This window comes from Plectropomus leopardus, chromosome 20, assembly GCF_008729295.1.
Source record: "Plectropomus leopardus isolate mb chromosome 20, YSFRI_Pleo_2.0, whole genome shotgun sequence".
In the NCBI taxonomy this organism is placed as follows: domain Eukaryota; kingdom Metazoa; phylum Chordata; class Actinopteri; order Perciformes; family Serranidae; genus Plectropomus; species Plectropomus leopardus.
The window spans coordinates 8,747,709-8,775,543 of record NC_056482.1 but is presented as its reverse complement, the minus strand read 5'-3'; the positions used below and the strand labels follow the sequence as shown (position 1 = coordinate 8,775,543).

At 40.3% G+C, this 27,835-nt stretch overlaps 1 protein-coding gene across 1 annotated transcript; it reads left to right on the top strand.

Moving 5' to 3' along the window:
• The first annotated feature begins 5,585 nt into the window (after positions 1-5,585).
• thbs4b (thrombospondin 4b) lies at positions 5,586-26,777 on the top strand. The gene is made up of 22 exons (XM_042508975.1): positions 5,586-5,963; positions 9,996-10,193; positions 11,309-11,559; positions 11,665-11,767; positions 11,941-12,023; positions 12,137-12,188; positions 12,693-12,844; positions 14,042-14,179; positions 15,241-15,318; positions 15,426-15,578; positions 15,665-15,769; positions 15,857-15,964; positions 16,692-16,851; positions 18,985-19,103; positions 20,183-20,235; positions 20,351-20,544; positions 22,356-22,534; positions 23,189-23,237; positions 23,340-23,536; positions 23,697-23,869; positions 24,463-24,602; positions 24,878-26,777. Exons 1-22 carry the CDS (start codon positions 5,885-5,887, stop codon positions 24,934-24,936), a joined length of 2,823 nt encoding a protein of 940 aa, XP_042364909.1. The 5' UTR covers positions 5,586-5,884; the 3' UTR covers positions 24,937-26,777.
• The last annotated feature ends 1,058 nt before the right edge of the window (positions 26,778-27,835 follow it).

Below are 27,835 nucleotides of genomic sequence, written 5' to 3'. Positions count from 1 at the left end.
GGAGAATCTTTGTTGTTGCTGAGCTGAGTAAAATGGGACATTCAGTATTTTTTAAGTCTATGTAAGTTTAAAACAGGGGTGGAGGAGAAGGAGAAGAAACAAGACTAAAGCTGCCAGTATGCTTCATCACAACAGCGTGTAGGATGGGTAGACCAGTTTCAGAAACCCCTGCCCCATTGCAGCTCTCCAACATCAGAATTGATATTGGAGAGGTGTCCGACAATGTCTGTAACTTTCAACAACAATCCCACCCATTTCACACCATGACGTGTTTGAACTTCTCTTTTTAGCTCTCTTTTTTAATGTCAACACAAGTGTTTCTGTCACTTGTGACCAACCCTCTTTTGCACAAATAGATTTCTCACTCCGCCTTCAAGAAGATTTTCAATTCCCACTATGGGCGCACAACACATCATACAAAGTAGGTCTTTTTTAGCACAACATTGCCCCAGGAATCGGATCTAGAATCATACTAACAATCATTTATGGCAAAACTCACAATATACAGTGGTGCTTAAAAGGCATACTTCACCTCCTCCAAACTGACTGTTTGTATATCAATTACTCATCATGTGATATGCTGACTTAATGAGGAAAATCTTCATTTTTCTCGCATACCTCCACAGAGATCTCCAATCCAAAAGCAGAGAAAATTATTGATGTTTGGTGTTTTAAAGGATTAATTTGGATTCAGCAAGTCACACAACAACACTAACAAATTACTAAATCAAGGCAGCTGTACATCAGCAGTTCCTGTAGTCAGAGAGGTAAAATTATTTTTTCTGTTTGTTCAGTCTAGATAAAGTTTCACTTTCAGTTCAGTTCAGTACAAAAAGTACAGCTGACACCTATGGGAATCGCATTAGATTTGTAGGTATTAAGTCATAAACCTAAGTATTGGAAGAATTTGAAAAATATTGGATCACCAATTCATCCTGAGGGAAACATGAATGTCTGTACCAAATTTTGTGAACATCCATCTGAAACTTGTCAAGACCTCTTGACACAAGATCTCATTCTCACGCGAGTGGAAAAGTCAGGGGACCACTAATGTCATTAAGATTCATCCTCTGAGGTACATGAATGTTTATACGTGGTTATTCATCCTACAGTTGTTGAGATGTTTTAGTCTGGACCCAAGCACTGATCTGACATTGCCATCCCTAGAGCCATGTTGCTAGCGTGGCTAAAAAAGTAAAAGGAAAAAAAGGTCAAAAGAATAGGAAAAGTAGCACTGAGGGTGTTGGTGTGAAAAGTATCTACAGCGATGATTTACAGCAGTCTCCGGCTACGGTATAAGGTGTGTAGGTGTAGGTGAGACATGCATGAGATGGAGACGGTATGAGATGGACTGAGTGTGAACGTATCCAGCTGGTGTGAGTAACTGAAGGAGCAGCTGGATATTCTGAGAGTGAACTCACAGTTTACACATGGCAAAACAATCAACCGCAACTTCAACCGGCAGATTTGCGGGGGCCTTCATTACGTACCCTCACATAACACTGAGAAATGTGGTGAGACACTGAAACCACATTGTTGTTTTAAAAAAACGATACGCCCCCCCACCCCATCACACTGAGGCTATTCTGAGAATACCTTTATGCACCTATCATCAATCTTCTAGTGTAATGGTCATGTTTTTCCAAGAGGGGCGTCGAGGTTTATGTTACAGTGTCTACGACTGAGATCATTTTGAGTGATTTTACAGAGAGATATGAAGGCGGGTGATTCGGTCAGGTAAATGGAATTGAAAAAAATATACCAAATGGTTTCATTCGTTTCCTGTATTTTTCCAAAGTTGGTTTTCTGAGGATTAGGAAAAATGCAGAGTTTTTTGTACACACAAATCAAACTCACATTTAGCTCAAACTAATGTTTGCATCCATTTGGTCTGATTACCTCAAGGCCAAAGATGACATAAATCTACAATTGTAATGAGCAGTGCCTTATTTTCAAAGATTTACCGTTCCGTATTGGCTCGGAATAAATTTTCTGATTAATTTTGGATCTATAACATTTGACGTATAATTTGTATTCATGCCCTCTATGCCGTGTTAGACGATTCCAGGAAACTCGACAGCTTTATCCACCATGACATACCAATTTGGCTCAAGAGTTTGCAGTCTAAATATGCTGCAGGATGTGGGTCCATCTATTAAGCCTCTGACTTGAGTTCAGAGCCACAGTCTGTCTAATACCAAAAATTCAGGCAATTTAATGCTGTAATTTTGGGTTTGGAATGAGTCCCCTCTACCAGACAGGGTGGAGGTTTTGATAGATGCTGCAGATTTAATGAAGTGTCGGATCAGACCTCTCTGACTTGCTGACTCGCTGCTGTTACGTAACTTCATCAGGTAAGACAGTGCAGAGCTTGTAAGGCATTGCGTCCCACAGTGTAATGAGCAGTTAAGCACTCAGCGCCGAAGCAAGGAGACTTATGGTCACCTCCAGCTGTGGTTTGCTGTCTTGTAAACGTCTGTATCCATTCCGCAAACACGAGGGTACTGATGTAAGTCGTTTTATGAAAGAAGTTCTTGTGATGAGAAACCTTTATGTGGTGAAAATAATACATGAATGCTGTCTTCGCACGCACATTCAACATCCGTAAATCTTTCACAATTATGCCTGAAAATGTCATTAAAGGGAAAAATTCTAAATTTATGCGGTCCTTTTGGGTAATTTGTATATTTATGTGTACCAAGAGAATAAAATGGAACAAACACCCTGTTCTCATTCCCAGGACGTCAAATACAGCAACTTGGTAAGTGATGCCATGGGGCCCAAAAAATCCTTCTGTCGAGTGCAAATATTTATTAGATTTGACAAATACCTGTATAAATGTGGAGTAGGTAATTTTGTCAGGTACAATTATCTTTCAGAATGTACTACTACCTATATACATGCTCACTGTAGTTAGCTTAGTAAAGCAAAATGATCTGCAGTGTTCAATTTTGAAAACTGACAGGATTTTCTGCCATTGTGTCTGTGACTTCCTGCGTGACTTGCTTTGCAGCCTCTACTTCACTGCAGCTTCAGTTTATGATTGCCGCCCTAAAACTGTGGATAAATCGTTTTGAGCATCACACGACCATTGCAAAATGACTCAATTCACTATCAGAGTTTAATCCATGCAATTTGGATAGTCTAGAGAAGCCTCACGATTACACTATTTTATCCACAGTTAACAGGGCACTAATTGGGAGGTAATCTCAGGATGGCAAAGGCAAACCCTCCTCTGTGTCTGATTGGCTGGCCTAATGCTCTTACCCTGAACCTTACCAATTTTTAACCATTCTTGCTTCAGCTCTCCGGCCGTAGTCAGCGAGCACAATTGGAGATTAGTTTACCTCCTGGGCTGAAGTAACTTCTGGGTTAACTCCCTTCACTTTAACCAGCAGCTGGAAAGCAACACGCAGGAGCGCCACTCGGTCTTGAGAAGCAGCAGCATTAATTAACTGAAAACTGTGACTTATACTGCACATTTACTGCTAAGCGTACCACTTTTACGGCTAGGTGAACGCTCTAATGCATCCACTGACACTAGTATCACCCACTCACAGGCTTTGGCCTGACCACTCGCACCATATGCTCACACATACACACACTGCCCTGCCTCTAAAGAAGCCACGCCACTTATAACACAATCTAGCAAACGAAGGCTCAGAGTACTGACCAATCAGAGGCAGAGTAGGGCGAATCATGACTTCTACCTCCTAAGGGGAAAAAATACAACATACTTCGCCATCCTACGCAAGCCTAGCAAATGTTCAGGTCTGATGGGGTGTCTCATTGGCCTGGCGCACACTGAAAATGAAGGCCAAATTTGAAAATAGATATGGTCCAAGCAGGGGTGTCTTAAGTAGGGTGGCAGGAAGTAGGAGAAGAGATACAGTTGTACTTTTGGCAAATAAATCCAAGAAGCTTGATAAATGATCCTACCATAATGTAACAGAAGAATAATAACAAAACCCAAATGTTTTGATAATGAGTAAAGGCAAATGTTTAAAGATGAGTAAGAAAGAGGACAAACAAAGAGCAAAACAGTGAAGGATGAATTTCCCCCGTGGACAGTTTTGATGCGAAGACGTACAATTAAAAAAATATTTGTAGGTCATGCATGTTTTTACTGTTTTTTTCCATGGACTACAACAAAACATTTTCCTTTGTGTAGCTATATACGTGCCACATGCTTCCTATTATGCACCTTTAATCATTCCTGTTTCGATCAGTTTGTTTACTTTCGGCTCAAAGGTTTTGAAAAATGCAAATTGTCAGACCTCCGCTGAGAGCACTAACAGCCCTTACTGTCCTTTTATGCTGCATGAAACCACTGCTTCAGGTCGTGGTAACCCGGTATATCATGTCGTCATTGTGGGTACAGTCATGCTATAATCTTAAGTATCTGTTGCCAACGAACCATATAAAGAGAAGCTGAGTTACGAGTGTGAATGTCAGAGTCTCAGGATTCGGTCATATCGGTATCACGAATAAAAATAGTCCGGAGATGTTGTCAGAGACATTTGGGGTTTGGTTTTATCTTCGAGCCAGCTGCGGTGCTCACTGTCTGACCTCATCAACCGCACCATGATGTGACTCAGCCCAGGTCCTCCAGTGGACTGATGTGGTCTATAGAGCTCCTGACCACAGCTGCAGACCATGCATGGAGGTCTGTGGGCCTTTCTACGATCCAGAGACCAAACGCCTGCAAAGGCTCATTCTGGAAACCAATCAGATGGCAGATAAAACTCTGGGTGTCCTGTTCCTGACTGGAATGAGTCCATATCGGCACAAAACAAAATACCACGGCAGCCGTGTAAAGACTAACCACAAGAACACCTGTGGTAGACGTATGGAAACTATTGTGCAACACATTTGCTGCTGCTTGTTGCTATAGATACTTGTGTTTATCTTTTTAAGTAGGAACATCATCCCAAAGCCACTGAGACTTGGCTTTTGTTGAATTAGTGAAACATCATTCATACAAATTCGGTATTATTTAATGCTCAGTTGCTCAGTCATGGAACAAGGCTTAAGAAAATGATGCAACGTGCAAAGAGGAACGGAAAAACAAACATCATTAAGACCCGAGCCTCCTCATCTCTGCCAAATGTGGCAACTTGCGTGGTGCCAGACTTGCTGACGACCTGGAGGCCGTGTGAGCCAGCAGCCTGTCTGAAGCTCTGCTGGCCGCTTAATACGGCTTGTTAAGGCGTGGGCTCCACAGAGCGCTCATTTCCTGACTTTGCCCCAGGATGGAGGGGGGAAACGAGGGCACATGGGGAAGGTGTCACATCTGATCCCTGGAGGGAAAGTGAAAGAATCTGTCTGTGTTTTCAGACAGAGTGTGAAATAAATACTCAAAGCCTGATTGCTGGAGGAGGGAAACACTTTTTTTTTTAAGAAATTCACCCCAAGCGTGAACTCAAGACTCTAAAAATATTCCAGGCTCAATTTGAGTTGAAACATGAAGTTTCAATAACCAAACATTAGGTTCCTAGACTGGATTATTAGCTGCTCATGTACATTTGTGTAAGAGCCTGTGGGAATTTGGTAGCAGTGAGTTGGAGCCAATGCAAACAGTTTCTCCAGGTCACTCCTTCTCCACATGGGGCCGTCTGAGGAAGGTTTTAAGAGCAGGTTCTGGGTCCTGATGCTCCTCCCTCAGCAAGACTCCTGCGATCCTCACATTCACACACCAATTGAGACACACACACAAAAACAGTCAGCAGCTTCTAATACCATGACTTCTCATTTCTGATTCAAAAAGGAAGCAAGGACACAAACACACCACTCACAGCAGGCGCAGACATACGGGAAACTGCCACTGTGTCACAGAAAGTCCCTCCAAAGAAACTACTGATCTGGGACCAGCTGGAAGGACAAAATGGGTGTTTGGACGGCCCTGATTCTGGCCTTGCAGCTGCTGTTAAAACTGAGCTTACACGTGGAAGCCCAGGCTTTAGGTGAGTGTTATTTTAAGTGTTTTATTTAGCTTTTAATGTCAATTATTTAAATGTCATCACAATTTGAACAAAATGTGTTATTGATTGGCGATAACCAATTGCAACAGCTGTGGTTGCTGTTGGGGGATGACAACAATTGAAGAATAAAAAACCTTTTTAGGCTCTCTTTTTAAATGTTAACACACACACAAAGAAAGACGTCTTTGATTTCATTTGAATGCCGCATTTTTCTGACATCCTTGGTGTGATGTAATCCTCCATTTTCATTATCTGTCAAGAAAGATTTAATGGCTCCACCACTGGGTATTTTAACACACTATGTATGAGTTCAATGCATAATGGATAAAGCAGACACTGTGAAAGAGAATATCATATGCAGGCCCAAAGAACACAAAGGATTAGACATGGTGTGTGATACTCACTGAGGTACGAATAAAATGCTAAATCTCCCCGTCAGTTCGAGAAGAGATGAGGCCATCAAATGCATTTTTGGGTGGTTTGTGACAGGAGTGAGAAAAAGATAAAGAATAAAAGTAGACATCTCTCTGCTGAAGTAGAGTCACCCTGCTTTCCATATCTATCCAGCCAGATCTTGCTTGATTACTTCGGCTTCAGGAGGTTCAGCTTTCTGGCTCGTATTAATTCAAACATAGTCCCAGCTAAAGTCGCACACATGGGAATAATCAGAGATGATCTGGGCGCAATATTGAACTTCAAGTCACACAAACTCTCTCCCTCTCTCACAGTCACACACAAATTTGTTCAAGGTCACGCACAAAAACACAAGCTGCAGACGGCATGTGAAAACATTGGTGTTGATAGTTTATCAGCTTCTTACAAATCACTCTGGTGATAGATGGTGTACCTTTCATGCACCCATTAATCCCAACAATCTTTTGGCAATGGCTGCCTGATGTTATGTATAAAACAAGTCCAGTTTAATGGAGTTTATCATCCATCATTTCCTTTGCAGTTGAATCATTGTCTGTAATTGTTCAAAATCTAGCAGACATATTTTAAAGCTGCGGTAGGTAAGATTTGAGTAGCACAAAACAGCCATTCTATATCTGAAAGGGGTTACTAATCGATATGAATGTCTCGAGGATGACTTCACTGGGAGATGATTTTACCAGAATTCAAAATGCACTTTCTACTCTGGGCACAGACTCCTTGCCCAGGGACAAGGCACACTTTTAAAGCAGCTATAATCAATATATCTATAATTACAATGTATCAAATGACAATGTGAGAGGGGTCGCTCTCAGTGATGAACCTACAGAGAATTATCACCTGAATCTACAATTCCCCTCAGCTTTACAGTGCTTTATAGTGAATTTCAGCTCATTTTTTAGCTGCCCGTCTGTTACTTTACTCTTCTGGTTCTCTCATAGTGTCGTTTTAGGCAACAGCAGGCAGCTGTTTCAGTAAAAAGAAAAATAAACCCTCTAAAAAGCCACAGTACACCTGCTCAGCACTAAACAGCAGACAGACACAGTTAGTGACTAGCTGGGAACACAATGGAACATTTGGCATCTAAAAAGCCTGATATTTCCCTAAGGAGTTGCTAAAGACCAAAAACTGAGCTAAAAGAGATATTGGACTTGCATTCTTCCATTGGCTCTAATTGAATGTTAATGTTTCTCTGTAACTGCTGGGTGTGTAATTAACCAACTGTTTGCTAACAAGTTCGACGTATCAACTTAAAAGCAATAAGATAATGTGTTCACAACTTGTTTCTGCTACCCCCAAATTTAAAAAGAAAAAAAAGAAAAGTTATTTAGTCATAGAAGGTTTATGTTTTTGTCTCAGGCAAATATAACGGGGACCTATTATGATTTTCTGTATTTTGTGTCTTACATATAGTATTCAAATTAAGCATGTTCATATTAAACAGGGCCAGAGTTTCAAATAATGAGGTTAAACATTGGCCTATGTAGAAGTAGCAAGATCCCTGTGAACAAAAACCTCAGATGTCCCACCATTTTGAAGATCATTTTTTCTATTCTGGCCACAATATGACATTATAGTGAGCTAGATGTCTTTATACATTTAACATGTACATTACATTCACATTACATAGCCTACACTGCTGCATGAAGCTACATGTTAACCTCAGGTAAACATGTCATCTTTGTTGCCAATTTTGTGTTTATTTCTCCCTGATTGTGGATCATATTCCTGCTGGGACATATCCAATTGTGTTTGGAAGCTTTTATTTGTATTTTTTTTGCTTTAAAAAGTGCCAGCATTTTCCGTTACAGTCATTCACTGGCTACAATGGCAGTGCAGAGATGACAAGATATGGAAAACAGAAAACCACTGACCAATCAGATCAGACTGGGCATTTAAGGGAGGGATTCTTAAAGAAACGCTAAAATGGAGTGTCTCAAACAGTTGGTGAATACAGGCGTTCCAGCACAGACAGCATGAGGAAAATAGTCGTTTTTGAACATAAAAAACAAGTAAACATTAGAAACAAATACAGTATGAACCTGAAAATTTGCACAATAGGTCCCCTTTAACTGCAGCTGAGAGCCAAATACACCATTTTACATCATGAAATAGATTTCTGCCTCTATTAGGTCGATTACTGTGAAAATGTGACCTCACTGTTTATGTTAATTATGTGCTGATGGTGATGGTGTAATTCTCTCGTCATTACTAATGCCCGACCAGGTACTTTTAAACAGGAAACTATGATAAATCATAGCTTGTACACCCTCAAATGGGAAGTATTTGTAAAGCAGTAAAATGAAGAATGCTGACCATTTGTACCCTTTATAGTGCTCTGTAACCGTGATAGATTTATATGCCGGTGTTAAGGAGAGGACATGACTCTGGATTATTTTATGGCTTTCAGCTGAACTAGTTTTATGAAGCTTGAAATCGGAGGTTAATCAGGGGGTGAAACGAGGCACTTTCTCAGGATCTCTGGTGTAAGATGACCCTGACCCCCACAGAGCCCTCTGTCCAGAAGATTTATGGACAGTAAGACTGTGTGTTTTATGTACAAGTGTGTCTTTGTAGTGCTACAGAAACTCTAAAAACACACACTGAGGTTCAGTTGCTCTCTTGCTGTTTTGTTCATTTTTGGACTTTTGTCAATTTAACGAACTGATTAGTAAAAAAGAGACGGCGTATTGCTCAACAGGTCATCTTTTTGCAATCACGAATACAAAACTAGTCATCTACTTTTCAGGCAAAGGGATTTTGACAACACTATGTGAGCAGCCATGTCCAGTGGCTTAGTCTCATTTAACTAACATTTTTTTAAGCCCCGTGTTTCACTGAAATGCAGCATGTGAGGGACAAAACACGAGGAGAGAGTTAAAAGAAAAAAAAGGAGAGACCTCATCTGGGGATCATGCTTCGCAATCTTGGCTGACAGCGACCAATCTCTGGGAGCATTTGGGAGCAATTTTGCTCCCTCATGACTGTGGGCCTTGCAGACTGCTTTCAGGGTGCTTGTGCATTCATGATGCGTGCAGATGGCGGACTGCAGATTCACTGCACATCCTCTAGTGGCCTGCCCAGATCCCAAGTCACTTTATTAAAGGAGGACTCTAACCATAAGGTGTACAGCGTCCCTCTGGCTTTTCACACCCACTAAGCAGCTTGTCAGTAGATGTGTTTTTAGCCTGCCATACCTTTCTGCCTGTGAGAACGATAAATGACTTGTGGCTGAAAATGAGAGCTCACATAAGTTTCATCAGCCGAGCAGCTTTGGCGTGGATCTAACAAAAAAGTAATAAGAACACCACATACCTAAGTGTCACAGCTCTGATATGCTTCGAAATCCACGTCTTTCTGATTTCTCTGAGCCAACTCTGCCTGCCAAGTTTGCGCTGACTGATTGACACAGCGTCTCGCAAGAGCAACAAACACTGGGTCAACATCATCATCTTCTCCTCGTCGACTCAGGATGTGTTTACTCAGGGATCGGAGCGGCTGCAGGTTGTAAATATTCATACATCTCATCATCCATTACTCATGTGCATTACCGCTTCTCTCTTTTCCCATCCCTGTCAACAGTCTATGATCTGCTCACCTCGCCTGATTGCTTGCCAGACCTGCTGCAGGGGGGTCTGGCCGAGCAAGGGGTGAACGAGGCTTTCATCCTAACCTCCTTCAAGTTGCAGCCCAAGACCGGAACCAGCGTGTTTTCCCTGTACAACCCCAGGGACAACAGCAAGTACTTTGAGTTCACGGTGATGGGGAAGCTCAACAGAGGTAGGAGACCACGAAAGAGACCCTGGTGCAGTTTAAAGCTGCACTAATCAACATTTTATACTCGTGTTGAATAACTGTGTTTTGAGTGAATTATCATAAGACTCTGCTGTCCGTCTCACATCAGTGGAGCATTTTAGCATCTTTCAGCTCATTGTTTTAGTTTCACAGGGACTTGTTAGTAGATTTTAGCATGCTTTTATGCCACACTACTATGGTGAACGTGGTAACCATTACATCTACTTAAAATTAGCATATTCACCGTGTTGTTTGACCCATCCACCAGCCCAACCTACGTCTTTTCAGTCTTTATACTAATGTCTTGTTTATTCCAGTCAGTGCACTGGACACTCAATCACAGCCTGCCTAAGAAGTGTGATGTGCTGAAATAAGTTAGCTGTAGTCAATGGGTTTTTTGAATGGGTTTTTGGTTAGATGCCTGAAATAGGGTCTGTAGTTTAGCAAACTTTCACGTTTTGTTCTAAGACATAATATATGTCAGAAAATACACCTCTGGATACGGTTTTACAGTTTGTTGTTGTAGAGATGTTGAAGTCATGTGACTGTGGTATAGTTTGTTGATGGCCTACCATTAGCTTTTTACTTCTGGCTATTAGATTTATGCTTCAGAAATCATAAAAGTGGTGTTAACTAGTCAAAATTATCTTGCTGAACAAAACATGACAGTATCATTAACTTTTGTTAACCACAGACCTTAATTTCTGCAATAATCCAAAATACAATGGAAAAATCCCACTGGTTCTCTGTTGAAGAAAATTGGGGCGATATTTAAAAAAGTAATCATGAACCCACATAATCATGATGCTCATGATTACGTGGGTTCTATAAGAATTGTAGTGCATTACTTTTCTTACGTATACATGAGTGCATGAGAACACCCTGCCTTGTTAGCATGCTGATGTTACCATTTAGCTCAAAGCACCGCTGTGTTTAAGTGCGGCCTTTCAGAGCCGTAAGCAAGGCTGCAGACTCGCAGTGTTGTTGTAATTTGGATGAATCAACCCTTTACAGTAAATGCTTCCAGTAATCCCCCCCTCCTCTATGCTCTGCTATTATCTCTTCTTTGCTCCCTCTTCCCCTGCGCTGTCCTCTCAAAGCTGTGTTACGCTACCTGCGGACTGACAAGAGGATGAGCTCAGTCACCTTCAACAACCTGGTGCTGGCAGACGGCCAACAGCACCGACTGTTGTTCCACCTGAAGGGGTTGCAGCAGCAAGGGCCAGGCGGGGTGGAGCTGCATCTGGACTGCAGGCTGGTGGAGACGGTCAGGGATCTCCCTGCTGCCTTCCAGGGTTTGCAAGCAGGCTATGGTATGGTGGATCTCAAGACCATGCAAGCCAGAGAGCAGGTGACAGTATTTCCATACAATAATGAATATGTTTCTGTTCCAATAAAGCGTCTGGAGGTTTCCAGATGGTCTAGCAGTCGACTTTGACCTGTTTTATTCCAACAGGAGAGTTTAGACGAGCTCAAGCTGGTGGTTGGAGACACATTTGAGAATGTTGCTTCATTACAAGACTGTCACTTCCAACAAAGAGACTCCGTCCAAACTCTGGGTAAGATTCTTGTGGAAAGCAAATGTCCACAGAGATGGCCAAATGTTTCACAGGAAAACAATCCCAGTGTTAAGAAAACAACAGTCAGTGTTTGTCAGAGTGACTTGAGAGAAAGCAATGAGAATACCCCACCTCTGCTTCAGTTTAACAAAATAACAGTCCCTTTCTCTTAGGGGTCAACACGAAGCAGCTGTCCAATCAAATGCTGGAGTTAACAAAGGTGATAAATGAGCTGAAAGACGTCCTCATCCAGCAGGTGACTACCACTAACAGCTCCTCTGAGGCCACTTAATCCTGCTTCCTCACCCCTGACCTTCCCGACAGCTTGCCTGACTGCATATAAAATTGTTTATGTTTGACCCTTTCCAGGTCAAAGAGACCTCATTTCTCAGAAACACCATCTCAGAGTGTCAGGCCTGCGGTAAGATCGTGTTCAATAACAGTCATGTCACTCGCCAGTAAATACGATCAGGGTTCCCACACATTTCAAGGACAAAATTTCATAACTTTTGCCTGACTGAGGATCCATAATAAAATTTAATGACCATTCACAACGTTTAACATTAACAGAACTGTATGGTATACTTTAATGCAAATGTCTAAAAACTAAACAGCAACCGTTTCCAGTCTCTAATAGGTGGTTATGTTCGTTACATCACGTGCAAAGTTTCCCATGGAAGAGCACTGTTACAAATTTCATTACACACAACAAAATTCCATGATTTACCCAAAACTTTCAATGATTTTTACCAATTCCATGACATTTCCAGGCCTGGAAAATAGGATTGCGAAATTCCATGACTATTCCAGGTTTTCCATGACTGTGGGAACCCTGTATGATGCTTAATTCATATTTTTGGATTGTTTACCAAACAAAATTTAAAAAGCACAATGAATTAAATGTGTTTTCGCCTGTTGTTTAAAGGTCTGGGTGGTAATGAGGTGCCAAAACAAAGGTGTGCCCCGGGTACCTGTTTCCGTGACGATATGTGTATAGAGACAGCTTATGGTGTCGAGTGTGGACCGTGTCCTGATGGGTACACCGGAGATGGTTTCAGCTGTGATGATGTGGACGAGGTAAGATTAAGTTTGTGTGGGTGTGTTTCTCTCCTACTGATTCTTGTGAGAATCAGTGTTAGTTTAAGGACATTCTTAAAGAAACACTTCACTCTTCAAATGATCATTTGTATATCAATTACTCACCCTGTGTTATGCTGAATTTGTGAAAAAAAAACATTTTTGTCGAATGCCCTCTATAGTGATCGAAGAATCCAAACCATGGCGGAAAGTTTTGAATTGAGTCATGGGGTCCCTGCTTAACAACAGCAAAACTATATCAAAACATATGTTTAAAAAACTCTTTAACAACTTGTGCAGTATAATCCAAGTCTCATTTATCCAGTACAAACACAACCCCCTATAACTTCAGTTCATCAAGAATGTTTTTCCATTTTTTGATTATTTGTTCGCGGTAGAGGCATGCAAGAATGTATGTATGCATGTGAAATTTTCTTCAGGAGTTCATTGATACATACATTGATATATGAATGGACATTTTGGAGTTAATTATTTCTTTGCGACTTGTTGCAAACTTGCCCAACTTAAATTCTTGTATTTTAGGGCTCTATTCTGGGTTTAAAATTATATTTATGGCTAGGTGAAGATATTGAAGGGGTGGGTACTGTACAAATTTTGTTAAATTCCCATGAGGTAAGTATGGGCCTGAGGCTGTTGGTCTGTTTTCAAAATGTGTGCATTTCCACACAGAAACTCTGCCACTGTCTAGACAAACTAGTAAACTGAGCCCGAGGTAAGTATTATTTATTTTGGATGCTCTGTTTTAAATTATTTTCAGGCATTTTGCCCTGTATTCAAAGGTACGCAGCAGAGAGGTGAGAGGAAATGAGGAGAGAGGGATAGGGAATAACATGCAGCTTCACAGAAGCTAATGTGGTATAATGGGGTTCGGGAATGAAAGCCACAAGTAAAGGTAAAAGTTTGGGAATTCAGTTAAAGTCAAAGCATTACTGTTAATGAGGTCCTTGTGAGGATAGAAGTACAAGGATGTGTGTGTGTGTGTGTGCATGAGTGTTTAACTGTCTTGTCTTCTCGTGTTTGCACTGACCCCTTTTTATAAGGACTGGCCCCTTCAGCATTCTCTTTTTTGCATGAGCAAAAGTGTCATCAAACCTAAAAGCTTTCGGGAGAAGCCCTGTGAGAACCACATACATTTTGCAGCTTCAACAGCGCTCCTGTCCTCCTTTCTTCCTGCAGTGCCAGTTTAACCCCTGCTTCCCTGGAGTGAAGTGTGTGAACACCGCCCCGGGCTTTCGCTGTGACGCCTGTCCGCTGGGCTACACGGGCCTGGCAGTTGAGGGTGTGGGCATTGTGTTTGCTCAGACCAACAAACAGGTAAAAGAGTGGATAAAATGCAGAGGACACACAAACAAAATGAGACTCGATTATGAAGGGATGCTTGCAACTATTAGCAACGATCAAAGAAGACATAAAATATCATTATTAGAAGAGTTAAAAGGGGTAACCCTGTAACCTTTGTTTACAGGGGAATGCTTTAGATTTTAGCCCTGAAATTAGGCTGTAATTTTTAAGTATACATGTGATATCAATAAACTATTTACTGGTCACCTATACCAGTATAAATATGAAGCTGAGGCAAAAAAGTCATAATCATAATAAAAATAATGGGGACAGATATTTTGAAGATCCATTGTTAGATATGGGAAAAGAAGAACCTAGAACAGCTTCCTATAATGTCATCCGATAATGAACAATTTCCCTCTGAAATGTAGTGGAGTATATATAAGTATATACAGTATTCCGAAGTAGAGTAAAGTACAAGCACTTCAATTTGTATAAAAGTACAGTACTTGAGTAGATCTACAGTTTCAGAATTTTAAAAAAAAAAAGATAAAAGTTGCTCAAGTTTGATTGGTTAAATTCAGATACAAAAAATTGGAGCACAGTCTGTCTGTCATGTGATCCAAGAAAGCAGCTTGAAAATTGAAACCTAATGATAACTACCAGGGAGAACGATGGGCTCTGGTAAGTCGTCCAAATTGTGTTGTTTATGTAAAATCTAAGTATACTGTATCTAATCTTCTGTTTGATTTTTGCAACAAGCATTTTTCAGTCTGTATTTGACCAATCAAATTTGAGCAACCTGAATCTATTTGTTTTCTTTGTTTTTAAAACTTTAAGTTTTGGATCTGAAGTTGTGAACATTTAAAAAGTCCAGCTCTTGAAAGTGCAAATCAAAAACTTTCCATATTTTAATTTCAAAGGGGTGAATTTAGAATTTTCAAAGTAAAATATTTCAAGGCTATGAATTCAGTGGTGTTTTAAATTTCAATACGAAGTACTCGGAAGCTGTTGAAATTTAAATACTTATTTCTCTGAGTTGCTCATAAAAACAAAACTTTGGAGGATTTCACATCTCACTTTTATCAATTAAGGTCTGTGACGATATTGACGAATGCAAAGGACCCGACAACGGAGGCTGTACTGCAAACTCAATCTGTCACAACTCCGTGGTAAGACCAATGTCCAATATTATCCACTATAATACTACACATAGCTCATGTAGGACAATTATTTGTGTGTACGTTCAATAAAACCAGATGTCCTCATTCCTGCACAGGGCTCATACCACTGCGGCAGCTGTAAGACAGGTTTCACCGGAGATCAGGTGAAGGGCTGCAAGCCAGAGATCAGCTGCAGCAACAGCCTGACCAACCCCTGCGACATCAACGCTCAGTGCAGCGTAGAGAGGGACGGGTCAATCACTTGCCAGGTGGGATATCACACACTCACTGCAGATAAGTGCAACTCCATACACATGCTGTCTGAGTTCCTGAAAGGTTGTCTGTGTTTTGTCAGTGTGGAATTGGCTGGGCCGGTAACGGATACTTGTGTGGGAAGGATACCGACATTGACGGATACCCAGATGACAAACTCAAATGCAAAGATGCGAACTGTAAAAAGGTAACCCAAGTGCAAACTGTCAGCAGATGCAACTTTGCTGTGACAGGCAGGCCTTTTTTTAAATAATTCTTTTACGTCTCTTCACAGGATAATTGCATCTACGTTCCAAACTCTGGTCAAGAGGATGCTGACAGGGATGGTCAAGGAGACGCCTGCGACGATGATGCAGACGGTGACGGTATACCAAATGAGCAGGTTGGTGGAAATGTTTTAACAAATGTATGAAGCACACAACAGCTACAACTGATGATTTTTTCATTATTTATTAATCTGTTGATTGTTTTCTAGAGACAGTGATTGATTGTTTAGTCTATGAAAAGGTCATGAAATCGTGAAAAATGCACATCACAGTTTCCTGAAAGGAGCTGTATGTGATATTCAGAGCATATCTATGATTTGTCTGCAAATGACTTTTCACATGGAGGCGGCTAGGCTTGTGGCTAGCATCTAAAAGTGCTAACAAGATGAACAGTGCTAACTACAGAAAAAGAGCGATGACAGAGCTAATGATGTTAACCTGGAGGGTAATTGGGGAGAGGGCCTTACACTTCTATGACAAGGCTGTCCTGTCACAGTGTGTTGGGTGCCATCTGGGGGCTTTTAATTTGAAAATCCAGCCTTTTCCAGGGTCCCTGCTAAACTCCTGGTATTCTCTGGGTGCTTTTATTTTGAAAAGCCAGCCAAAATCCTGCCAAATTGCAGAGCCAATGTGGTTGGGAAGGCATTATCAGCAGTAACTGCCGTATGAGCGCAGTGTGAACCAGAGAATGACAGCTTAGAAACTGAGAACAACAGCAAACCTGGCTCTGTTATTTTTAATTAATATGTTTTATCTAATTTCTCTAATACTTTCTGTCCATTTAAAACAAATTCCAGAAATACACATGCTGTGAATAAGACCTTTGTGTTCTCCGTCTCTCAGGACAACTGCTGGTTGAAGCCCAACGTGGACCAGAGGAACAGCGATAAGGACAGCCACGGCGACGCCTGTGATAACTGTCGCATGGTGGAGAACCCTGACCAAAGGGACACCGACAGTGACGGCAAAGGGGACGCCTGCGATGACGACATGGATGGAGACGGTATGGAGATAAATTACATCACTAACACTGACGCTCATCCTTATATAACCAGCATCACTGAAGGCACTCACTGTTATGACTTATTACTCTCCTTCACATTTCCCCCCTGCTCTCATTAAATTACAGACGGATTTTACATTGCACACCTCTGTAAATCATGTTATAGAAATATATCACACTTAAGTAATATGGATGCTTTTAGAAGCCATCTGAGGCACGAGAAACAGCACTGCAAAATGAAAAAATAAAAAAGTCAAGGCCAACAGCAGTCTGACCCCTGAGCGAACACAAGCTTTGATCATTCACCAGCATGATTACACCTCAAAAACCGCCACGGGAGAGAAGATAGTTTTTCCTCTATCGCTGCTGCTTGACCTTTATGCATTTGTGGTGCTGCTGCTGCCTCCCTGCGCTGAATAAAAAACAGCATCAGAGCACAAACTAGTGTTCCCTTTCATAGCAAATACAACAGTGCAACCCAGTGGTGAAATGACAAATAACATACCTTAAAAAAACAGTAGTATGGATGTAATGTCTCACTGTCATTATGTATTTATTAATCAAATATAAATATAAATTCACTGATTGACTTCACTCATTGTTTATCAAGAAACTGACAGAAAGTGTCACTTTCAAAATTGAAATTTCAAATAAATGAAATTGATTAGGTAAATACCCCATGACTGTGTGTCCATGTAATCATCATTCCATATTGGCAACACCCATATTTGGAAATATTTCAATTGGGCAATGGCATGGTTTGTTTTGTTATAGAGCTGCAGCTGATAATTACTTTCACTATAAACAATCTGCTGATTATTGTCTCTATTAAAACTGGGGTAGGCAGTTTAATTTCAGCATCACTGGGCAAAAGTCCTTGCCTGGGTCCAGACCTTTAAATGAGCCCACTCCACCAAGCTGAGTGATTTGTCTGGCAATGTGAAATGAAACAGCAGTTTCTCTTTTATAATAAAAAACAACCATTGAGCGCCACGGGGGTCTAGATTAGCAAATCACTACTACTGATGTCAAGCTGTAGTCACGCTGTTGTTAAGCTGTGGGTCACAGTGGACAAAAGCTGCCATCAAGGTTATTGTAAAATTTATCTCAGATAGACTCAATCTCAAACAGATTCTGCATGTTTGCAAACTCTAAACACATCGGAGCAAGATTTTGTCGTCAAGGTGTTCTGGTTTCTGTATGTAATCTATTTGCAGTCTGAGTGAGTTGTATTGTTTAAATATGTTTGAATGGCAGGTAAACAGTCTATGTGAAGAGGCAATACTCATTGGCCAAAATGCATTCTTGGAAACCATAAGCAATGACAATGATTTGGCTTTATAATCGTTTTTTGTTTTTTTAATTTATCTGCATTCATATGTAGATCTGTTCATTGAAATTAGCCGAAATGACCAGCACACAGAGCAAGAGGTCCTTGGCTCTGATATCTCCTAGCTACACCGGATCAGCCTGAAATATTGGCCTTTTATCATCGTCAGACCGAAAGCTAGTGGGTTCCAAGATTGCTTCAGAAGAGAAATGTCTTCTTAATATCACCTGACAGTGTAGTTTGTTTTACTTCACTCCACTTCACTCTAAAAACCCCAGCAACACAGCTATGTTGGCATGGCTACGCGTAAGTATGGACCTAAAACGACGCTGGATTAAGGAGGACATAGGGTTCTCTAGTAATTGGTTATGGAAAATCAAATCCCCCTCCCTCGTGGAAATTGGTTAGAGAGGGCACAATACTTTTATTATCAGGCAACAGAAAGTCCCAGCCTTTGAGCATATTGTAATTTATGTGGTCTGAAAGAACACTAAATTTCTGCCTCAGCTTGGCTCTGTTTTCAGGCTTTAGAAAGTCTGGCCCGTGAGACAATAATAGGCCAATTTTAGAGAGTAGCTGTCAGTCATGTCAATCACTGCTGCTGAGCTGCAGTCAAACTGTGAAACACTGATCAAATATGAATCAAGGTTCTGTTACTGCACTGCCTATTTCTCACCATCCATTTCTGCCATCTCTGAATACACCTGTTTCATACATGACAATAATCTATATTCACTGCTGAGAAGGAGTCGGACTGACTACTAAATAGCGCTAATCGTCTCCTCTTGTTCACTGGTGAGCAGGTCTGAAGAACATTCTGGACAACTGCCAGCGTGTCCAGAACAGAGACCAGCGAGACCGGGACGGAGACGGAGTGGGAGACGCCTGCGACAGCTGCCCCGACATCCCCAACCCAAACCAGGTCAGTCAGATACACAGATGGATAGATTGTGTAAAGTAGTTGAGTACATTTACTCAACTGCATTTTGGAGTACAAGTACTTACTTGAGTATTTCCATTTTATGTTAACTTTTATTCCACTACATTTATCTGAAAACTAAATATTTTACATAAACATATATGACAAGCTTATGGAAAACAATGCACAGCCCCTCATATTTAGTGTGTGGCCCTTCTGAGGATCAAACTCTACACTGAACCACAGAACAAAATCTCCACACTGTATATAAAGTAGTTAAAACTAGCTCCACCTCAACCAGCTACAACAGCAAAATACTGCTAACATATTGATGTGTTGGTACCATCAATCTTATAATGTCATACATAATACATTTTACAGTCACAGGCAGTATTGGGAAGGTTACTTTTGAAATGTAATAGGTAACAGATTACTAGTTACCCTCTGTGATAAGTTACAAAGCTATTTTAATTACTTGATCAAAGTAATGTAACATTTGATTAATTTTCTAACAAATGTTTTAAACAGGGCTATAAAGCTGAAGACCTAAAAACCTTTAAGACTTTTGTCTCAGTGGCTTTGCTGATGTTTGATGTCCAATAAGATGCCAAAAGAAGGTATTCCTGCACAGCAAAAAGTTTTAAAGCAACAGAATTCATTTTTTTTAAAATATAAACTTTTTGCTGAAAAGATTTTTTTTTTTTTTTGCATAATCCCTTTGTAATCGCCAACATTTTGATTAGTAACTGTAATTTAATTGCATTTTTTTTCCTCAGAAACTGTAACTGATTATAGCTACATTTATTTTGTAATCTAATTACTGTAACTAGTTATATGTAGCTAGTTACTCCCCGACACTGGTCACAGGGGGCATTTTACTGTACAACAAGTAGTTTTACTTTTGATTTTTGAGTACTTTCAGCTAATACTACTTTTGTGCTTTTACTTAAATATAATTTTAAATGCAGAATCTTTACTTGTCATGGAGTCTTTTCGCATTGTTGTATTGGTATTTTAAGTCAAGTAAGTAATCTGAGTACTTTATGTGCTAGAAAACTGTGAACTCTTTGCTCTTGTTTCAGTCTGATATTGACAACGACCTGGTTGGAGACTCCTGCGACACAAACCAGGACAGGTAATAATATTGTCACAGTCTCTCTGTTGTATTCTTGCAGATGTCCTATATATTATTTCTACAACTGCTACCACAGCTTTTATTTACATCGTATGATTGTGTCACTTCACTGTAGTGATGGCGACGGTCACCAGGATACCAAGGATAATTGCCCGTTCGTAATAAATAGCTCACAGCTGGACACGGACAAAGATGGGCTGGGTGATGAGTGTGATGATGACGACGACAATGATGGGATCCCTGACACTATACCACCAGGACCAGACAACTGCCGGCTGGTGCCAAACCCTGACCAGACTGACGACAACAGTGAGTGCTAGTCTAAATACCAGCACTTCTTCATGTACCACACAGTCAGAGCAGCAATGTTAGATACTTCAGACTGTTGACATCCTCGGCTGAAAACCAGCATGGTGATCTCACTGAACTGTTCCTACCTTTACATGGCATTTTGGGCCCAAGTTTCACACCCACACAGATCAACCGAAGCAACCCTGAGCACAGTGAGTGGTATTTTAACTGGGTAAAAGCCTGCTCCCATTTGTGACTCTTTATGACATTAAAAATGGGCTCTGAAGTCAATGGGAGTGGAGTGTCAATTCAAATCAAGTGCAGTGAGGTGTTTTTTATTAGTAGTCTGGGAGTTGCGGGATTTAAAGTGGAGCCAACAGTTTGGAATATATTACAACAGCAAAAGTTTATTTACCTGTTTTGGAATTTAAAAAACGATGCCCGCAAGACATTCATGCATTTGCTTAACTGAGCGACGATAGCACAAAAAGAAGCTTTTATGCTAAGAACCACAGAGCCTGTGACCTTTCTGATGTTGTAGCTGTAGCACATTCATAGGCAAATTCAAAAAAGGATTGCACCGCTTGTTCAGCCGCCAAACCTGCACATCGAAGACATAAAGAAACAGTGCAATTTTTCAAAGCACCCACAAAGGGTTTAATGCTCCCCTGACTGTGCTCTCAAACAAATTGCATCTCAGTGCTCCTGTACTATTTGCACATAACTAAATTAGGTAATATGCAAACTTTTGGCACAAAATTGCCAATTTTCTAATGAACATCATTGTATCAATGCAAATGAGCATCATTGCAAAAACTCCAGTTCACAAAATCACTGCTAATCACAAGATGCAGCAGATGAAATCATTAACGTCTTTAAAAGGTTGGCGGTAACTCAAGCACACGTACAGACTGGGATAGTAAATCCTAAACAACTTCACTCTGTCACATTTAAATTCCGTGCCTAAAGGAGGAGTGCCTCGAACATCTTGTCAGTCAGAACCTGTAGCCCGCAGTTCTTTGTTTTTCTCTTCCATTTTTCTGCTGACTGTGTTCTTGGTGCAAAGGCAACATTTAAACTTCAGATGCAAAGAAAAATCAAATTTTATGGGCTGTAATATCATCACCGCAAAATCTTTCGTGAATCAGACCTTGAGATGGGGCATATAGAGTTTGCAAGTGATTTGCAATTCATGATGCTATCAGAGGCCGCAATCCATTCTTTGTGAATCCTTCCATCAGAGTCTTTATAGTGTACCATGATCCAGTACGGAGGAAAATGTTTTTGCTTCCATTTAATAATCCATATCTGCTGTCAGATTCAGAACTATATATGAAACACTGCACAAAACAAACACTACCAAATGTGCTACAGAAACTACATTGCACTCTTTATCATGGCAAATGCCCCTTTTCTACATCTGAAAGTACACTCACACAGCAGGATGCAGACTGGAGAGTGCTTATATACAATCCATCTAAATTAAGCAAATGCAAAACACAGCCTTGTTCTCTTGCTAAAATGTGGATAGCCTCTCAAGAAAGGTCTTTTTTGCACGTTGGCAGCATATTTAGGATGTTTTGTATTCAAACCCCGCAGCTCTGCAGCTTTTGGACATCAATGTCTTTTTGAGACAGGCCTTTTTGACATTTTTGTTAAAGCCAGTCTAAAATCTCCTCACCGTGACAAGGCAGAAAAATCACTTTGCATAATAGATGCAACACGATTTTGAACACACAACAAATCTCTGCACCTGCACCTTGGTCATGAAACGATAATCCACCATCTTTTTTAATTTAAATCTAAATCCTGTCTCTGTTATCCCTCAGATGATGGAGTTGGAGACGTGTGTGAGTCGGACTTTGACCAGGACAAAGTGATTGACAGGATTGACAATTGTCCTGAGAATGCAGAGGTTACCTTGACTGACTTCAGGGCCTACCAGACGGTGGTGCTGGACCCCGAGGGTGATGCCCAGATTGACCCCAACTGGGTTGTTTTGAACCAGGTGAGATTACTGAGAGCAGAGCTTCCTATTTGTCACTTGTGGTGATGAACCTACTGAGAATAATCAACTGAATCTACTGCTACTTTTAACATTACAGCTATAAAGCTAGTCTCAGCTAATGTTTCAGCTCATGTCTCTCAATTTTAGTGTTTTCGTCTCAAAGCCTCTTTTTCGGCTATTTTCAGCAAAGACATGTACGCGCTCACAACCAAACATCAGACAGACACAGTTAGCAACTAGCTGGTGAACACAGTGGAGCATTAAGCTGCTGAAGAGCCAGATTTTTCCCTCAGGAGATGGTGAAGACAAAAAGAAAACATAGTTAAAACGGAGTGAACGCTGGACATTGCATTCATCAGGTGGCCACAAAGATTACGCCAAATGAATAATAATATTTCTCCATAACTTATGAGTATGCAATTTTTGCTAACAAGTTCTAAATATTATTTAAAAGGTGAAGATATTGTTAGAAGTTGGCAAAAAAAATATTGTAGCTTTAATCCATTGAAAAGAGAACTATATGTATAGTGCATGCTAAACAAATTTTAATATATCTAAAATTTAAGTTGCAATTATAAAACTTAATAAGATGTGCTGAATTCCAAAAAAAGGGATCGAATTCTCCATTAATAAGTCTGTCTCTGTCACACACAGGGAATGGAAATTGTTCAGACCATGAATAGTGACCCCGGACTTGCTGTTGGTAAGACTGATTTCATCTTGGTTAATGATCAGTCACTTAAACAATGTTCTTGAGAGATAAAAACTGATGAATAATGATACTGATTACACGGTCTGTTGGCAGGTTACACTGCTTTCAGTGGAGTGGACTTCGAGGGCACATTTCACGTAAACACAGTGACTGACGACGACTACGCCGGCTTCATCTTCGGCTACCAGGACTCGTCCTCCTTCTACGTGGTGATGTGGAAGCAGACTGAACAGACCTACTGGCAGGCGACACCCTTCAGAGCCGTGGCCGAGCCCGGCATCCAGCTTAAGGTGAGAGCACAAGTCATGTCACCGACTCACTGGCAGCAGATTCATACTCATCCATTTTTTATCCCTCAAAATATTTTCTAAATTTCTGCCTTTCTATTGTCGGTTTACTTCCACCGCCCCCACAACCACCTTCTCTCTTTTGTTTGTCGCTGTTCATCAGGCTGTGAAGTCTACATCGGGCCCCGGGGAGCACTTGAGAAATTCACTGTGGCACACTGGAGACACAAACGACCAGGTGCGCCTGCTGTGGAAGGACCCCAGAAACGTAGGCTGGAAGGACAAGGTGTCCTACCGTTGGTACCTGCAGCACCGCCCACAGGTCGGATACATCAGGTACGACAAAACCTCTTCTAGATATTCGTTGACTGATTCCATCCAAGAACATATCGACATTGCTTCAATGATTCAAGGAATAGTTCTACATTTTTGGAAACACCCCCCACTTGTGACTCTTAAGAGGACAAGCGGTTATGGACTATGAATGAATTAAATTAAACTAATTAAATTAATTTAGGTGGGTCTGTGACATATAAGGTTTGCAAGAAGCAAAGCATAAAGTAAGCATAAATCCAAATAGGTTTTCACTCTTTATATACACTTTTTTTAAGGTATAACACATTGTTAGACTGAAACTAATGTGATAATAGCATGATGACATCATCAAACTTTACCAATATTTTTTACCCCCTATGATCTCAATAGCTACGTCCATTTTTTAAAAATTTTTTTTTTTTACAAACTATGGTTTCCACTCATTATGCTAAGCTAAGCTAACTGACTGCTGGCTTCAACTACATATTTAAAGTCTAAACATGAAAGTTGTATCAATCTTGTCATCTAACTCTGAGCAAGAAAGTGAATAAGCAAATTTCCCTAAGTGTCTAGGAGGGAATATATTTTTAAAAACAGTCTTGTGTTGTGTTTAGGGCGAGGTTTTATGAGGGAACTGAGCTGGTGGCAGACTCTGGTGTGACTATTGACACGACCATGAGAGGAGGACGACTCGGTGTGTTCTGCTTCTCTCAAGAAAATATCATCTGGTCCAATTTGAAATACCGCTGCAATGGTAAGGAAGGGACACTTCATCTAAGATCCACGTATCTGACTCTTTTTTTCTGTATTTTGACTTACTGTGATTGCATTCTATAGAGCAAGTCTCTTTGTGGTTTGTTTTAACACATCATCTTAAAGTGTTGTATAATGTGACTGGAAAGTGGGACAGAAATACTACTTCGATTTTGTGTTGTTGCGTAAACAAGACTATAGCTGAGAATTAGTTTGTCCTTACTTGGCTTTAGATTCGGAGTTTGTCTCATGATACCTGACTTCTCACTTCTACAGACACCATCCCAGAGGATTTCCAGGAGTTCAGCACTCAGCACGGCGTTGACTCACTCTGAAGTCGAGACAAAAATATGACACCAGATCTCTAAAGACTCTTCTGTGTGGGAATATGAGTGTGTGTGTGTATAAGTGAGAGTGTGTTTAGGTCTGTCTGTCTGTCTGCCTGTCTGTCTGTGTATTGATGTGTGCAGTTTAAGTGCACATATGACCACAATCTTTGTACTGTATGTGCATATTATCATGTCCGTTTCCATTTCCTAATTGCGTCTGTTCTGTTTAATCATCGCTTACAGACTCCAGCCGAACGTGTTTTGCTGAATATCATAAGTTATGATGATTTTTACTGAACATGACATTGCATAACAAGAGAAAAAAATAATACAAGAACATGTATCTTAAGATAACATAATGCAACATAATACAGCGTCGAGGTGGAATTAACAACTTCTCCCCCTCCCTCAAGCATTTCCAAGTGGTATTTTTGTTGGCACTGCTGTCGCAATGGTTACTAGATCGCTTTCCATTTTCTCCAGAACCTTGCAACTGGGCTCTTTTTCTTTTGCCAGGTTTTTTACATTTACTACAGTTGTTCCACTGTTCGTCATTTACGCTACTGGGCATAGTAACTGCAAAGAACTTACACTGACATGCTTTAATAACTGGGGATAACTACCGATAGCTAACAAGGAGAAGAATAGCGCCATCCTTTTCTTGTTTTGGTTGCAAAATAGTTGACACACTTCCTTTGTGCCATAAATCAAGCCTTAGTTTTTCCAAAGGATTGTACCCAAGCGACAATCTCCGGGGCTGACTAATGGAGCCAATGCAGAAGTGTCAAAAACTACAGTTCCTTTAAAAGTCACTTGTGGTTGGCTCCAGAAACCACTCAATCCCCATGTTAAAATGCTTATATAATAATAGTAATAAACATGTTTACAGTCTGGTACAAAAAATGTTTGGTCTCTAAAGCTAGTTTCAACATTCATGTCAACTGTATGCAGGTTGAATTTTTTCATAACTCACCTGTATACATTTTATGAAGGCTTAGAGTTACGCATATTTACACCGTTTTGAGTGACAGACTGTCTGCCAATAGTGTCCTTGGGTTCTCCGTTAGATCCACCCCTCGCTCTTCCACAGCTCTACCCTCTCATCCAAACATGGTCACCTCTGGCTCCACAACAACAAGATGGCGATGGCCAAAATGCCAAACTCAAGGCTTCAAAACAAGAGTCCACACAACAATGGATGACATCACAGTTGCTACATCCATTATTTTATACAGTCTGTGATCGTACCCAGTGAGAGACAGAATTGCAGAGCGAAGCGAGGCTTAAAGGGAATCAATCTAAACACTGATCGTGTCATTATGCTCCAGCAATTATATTGTGCAATCAACATTTACTTCATAGAAGTTAAAGCAAAAAACTTTCATTTCCACTTAAATAATGCACAGTTTCCATTCAGTTCATATATATTTTCTAAAAAAACACAGTATTTCACTTCCATACAGGACATTTTGGCCTATGCATGGTATTATAAAGATGTTCAACAACTGGAAGGGAACTGGAAGTTATCACTGTGGATCAACCTCATACTGATGTTTCCTACATTCAGATGTATGATCAGATCAGATCATGAACTGGTTGTGTTTTTTTTTTTTTTTATAACTATCAGCGTGTTTATCTTTTCTCCTTTATGTTAAGAAAAGATGAACAGACCAATTTTTTTAATGACTCAAATTTCAGACTGTACCTTGTCTAACTTACTATAGGACATTAACTTAAAGCTCAGTGTAACCATGACTTTTTCTTTCCATCGTTTTGTCCTTGACATCTTGATCATTTCATATCTATGTAGTCACAAACCTGGTCAAAATAAAGGGCTTTAAAATATACCGAATTTCATGTTGATGTTCATGTAAAAGGTGATATCAGGTTTCAAATGACTTTTCTTTAATATTTTTCTTTTGCATGTTCTGAAGTCTAGATGTCTTTAATCCACTGCTTGCTTGAAGATACCACAGGTCAAGATATCATATGGCCACTTAAAGAAAATGCAACCTTCCAATAATCCACTCAAATGCATGAAAATGACCTTTTATAACAAGCTCCCTCTTCCTCATGAGTTCCTTTAGCTCAGAGGGTGATACTTCAGAAACAAAGGCCACTGTTATGCTTGAGCAGGAAATACTTTCCTAATAAGAACATTCTTATACCTGATTAGCTGCTGACATGAGTAGAGAGACTTTGGTCTTTGCTCGGGGCAGGGGGTCCTCCGTTAAAGAGACAAGGATGAAAGTTTGGGGCTTTAATAAAGACCAGAAGAGGCTTCACAACATCACGCAGAGTCCTTTATGTCTAGTTTCTTTTTAATCAAGTATGTGTGCCTTCATTAACTCAGCTGGTAGATAACAGAGCTGTGATTCATCTCCAATTCAGAGAGGTAAGAAAAAAATCCTTCTTTAATTTCTGTTGCATAAGAGGTTAAATGACTCAGCTCAGATGGAGCTTGGCTTAATTTAGCTGAAAGTGCTGTTGTATTAACCAGAAATAATAAAATGGAACTGGATATTCAAGAACAGCACAGTGTGTGCCCACTCTGTATTACTTGATTGTATGATGGGAATATTTACTGATTTATAAATAAATGTGATGTAAATTATAAATTAATAAATCAGTCACATCTGTTAGATTTTTTCAGGTAGTCCAAAAAAAATGTTTTTTGAGTTAAATTCTTTCCTAGGTTCTGCTTTCACTTTGGATGAAGAACACTTTAAGAAATGTATTGACTTTCTATTGAGTGATTGGTATGTTGAATATTGGGGTTCTCTGCTTTATGTTTTCAGAATCTCTGCTGAATTTGGATGATCTTTGCAAAACATGATTTACATAAAAGTAGAGAAGGAGCTTGTGGGGGGTTGGGTTCTTTAGCTGACCAAGAATTTGTTGAGAA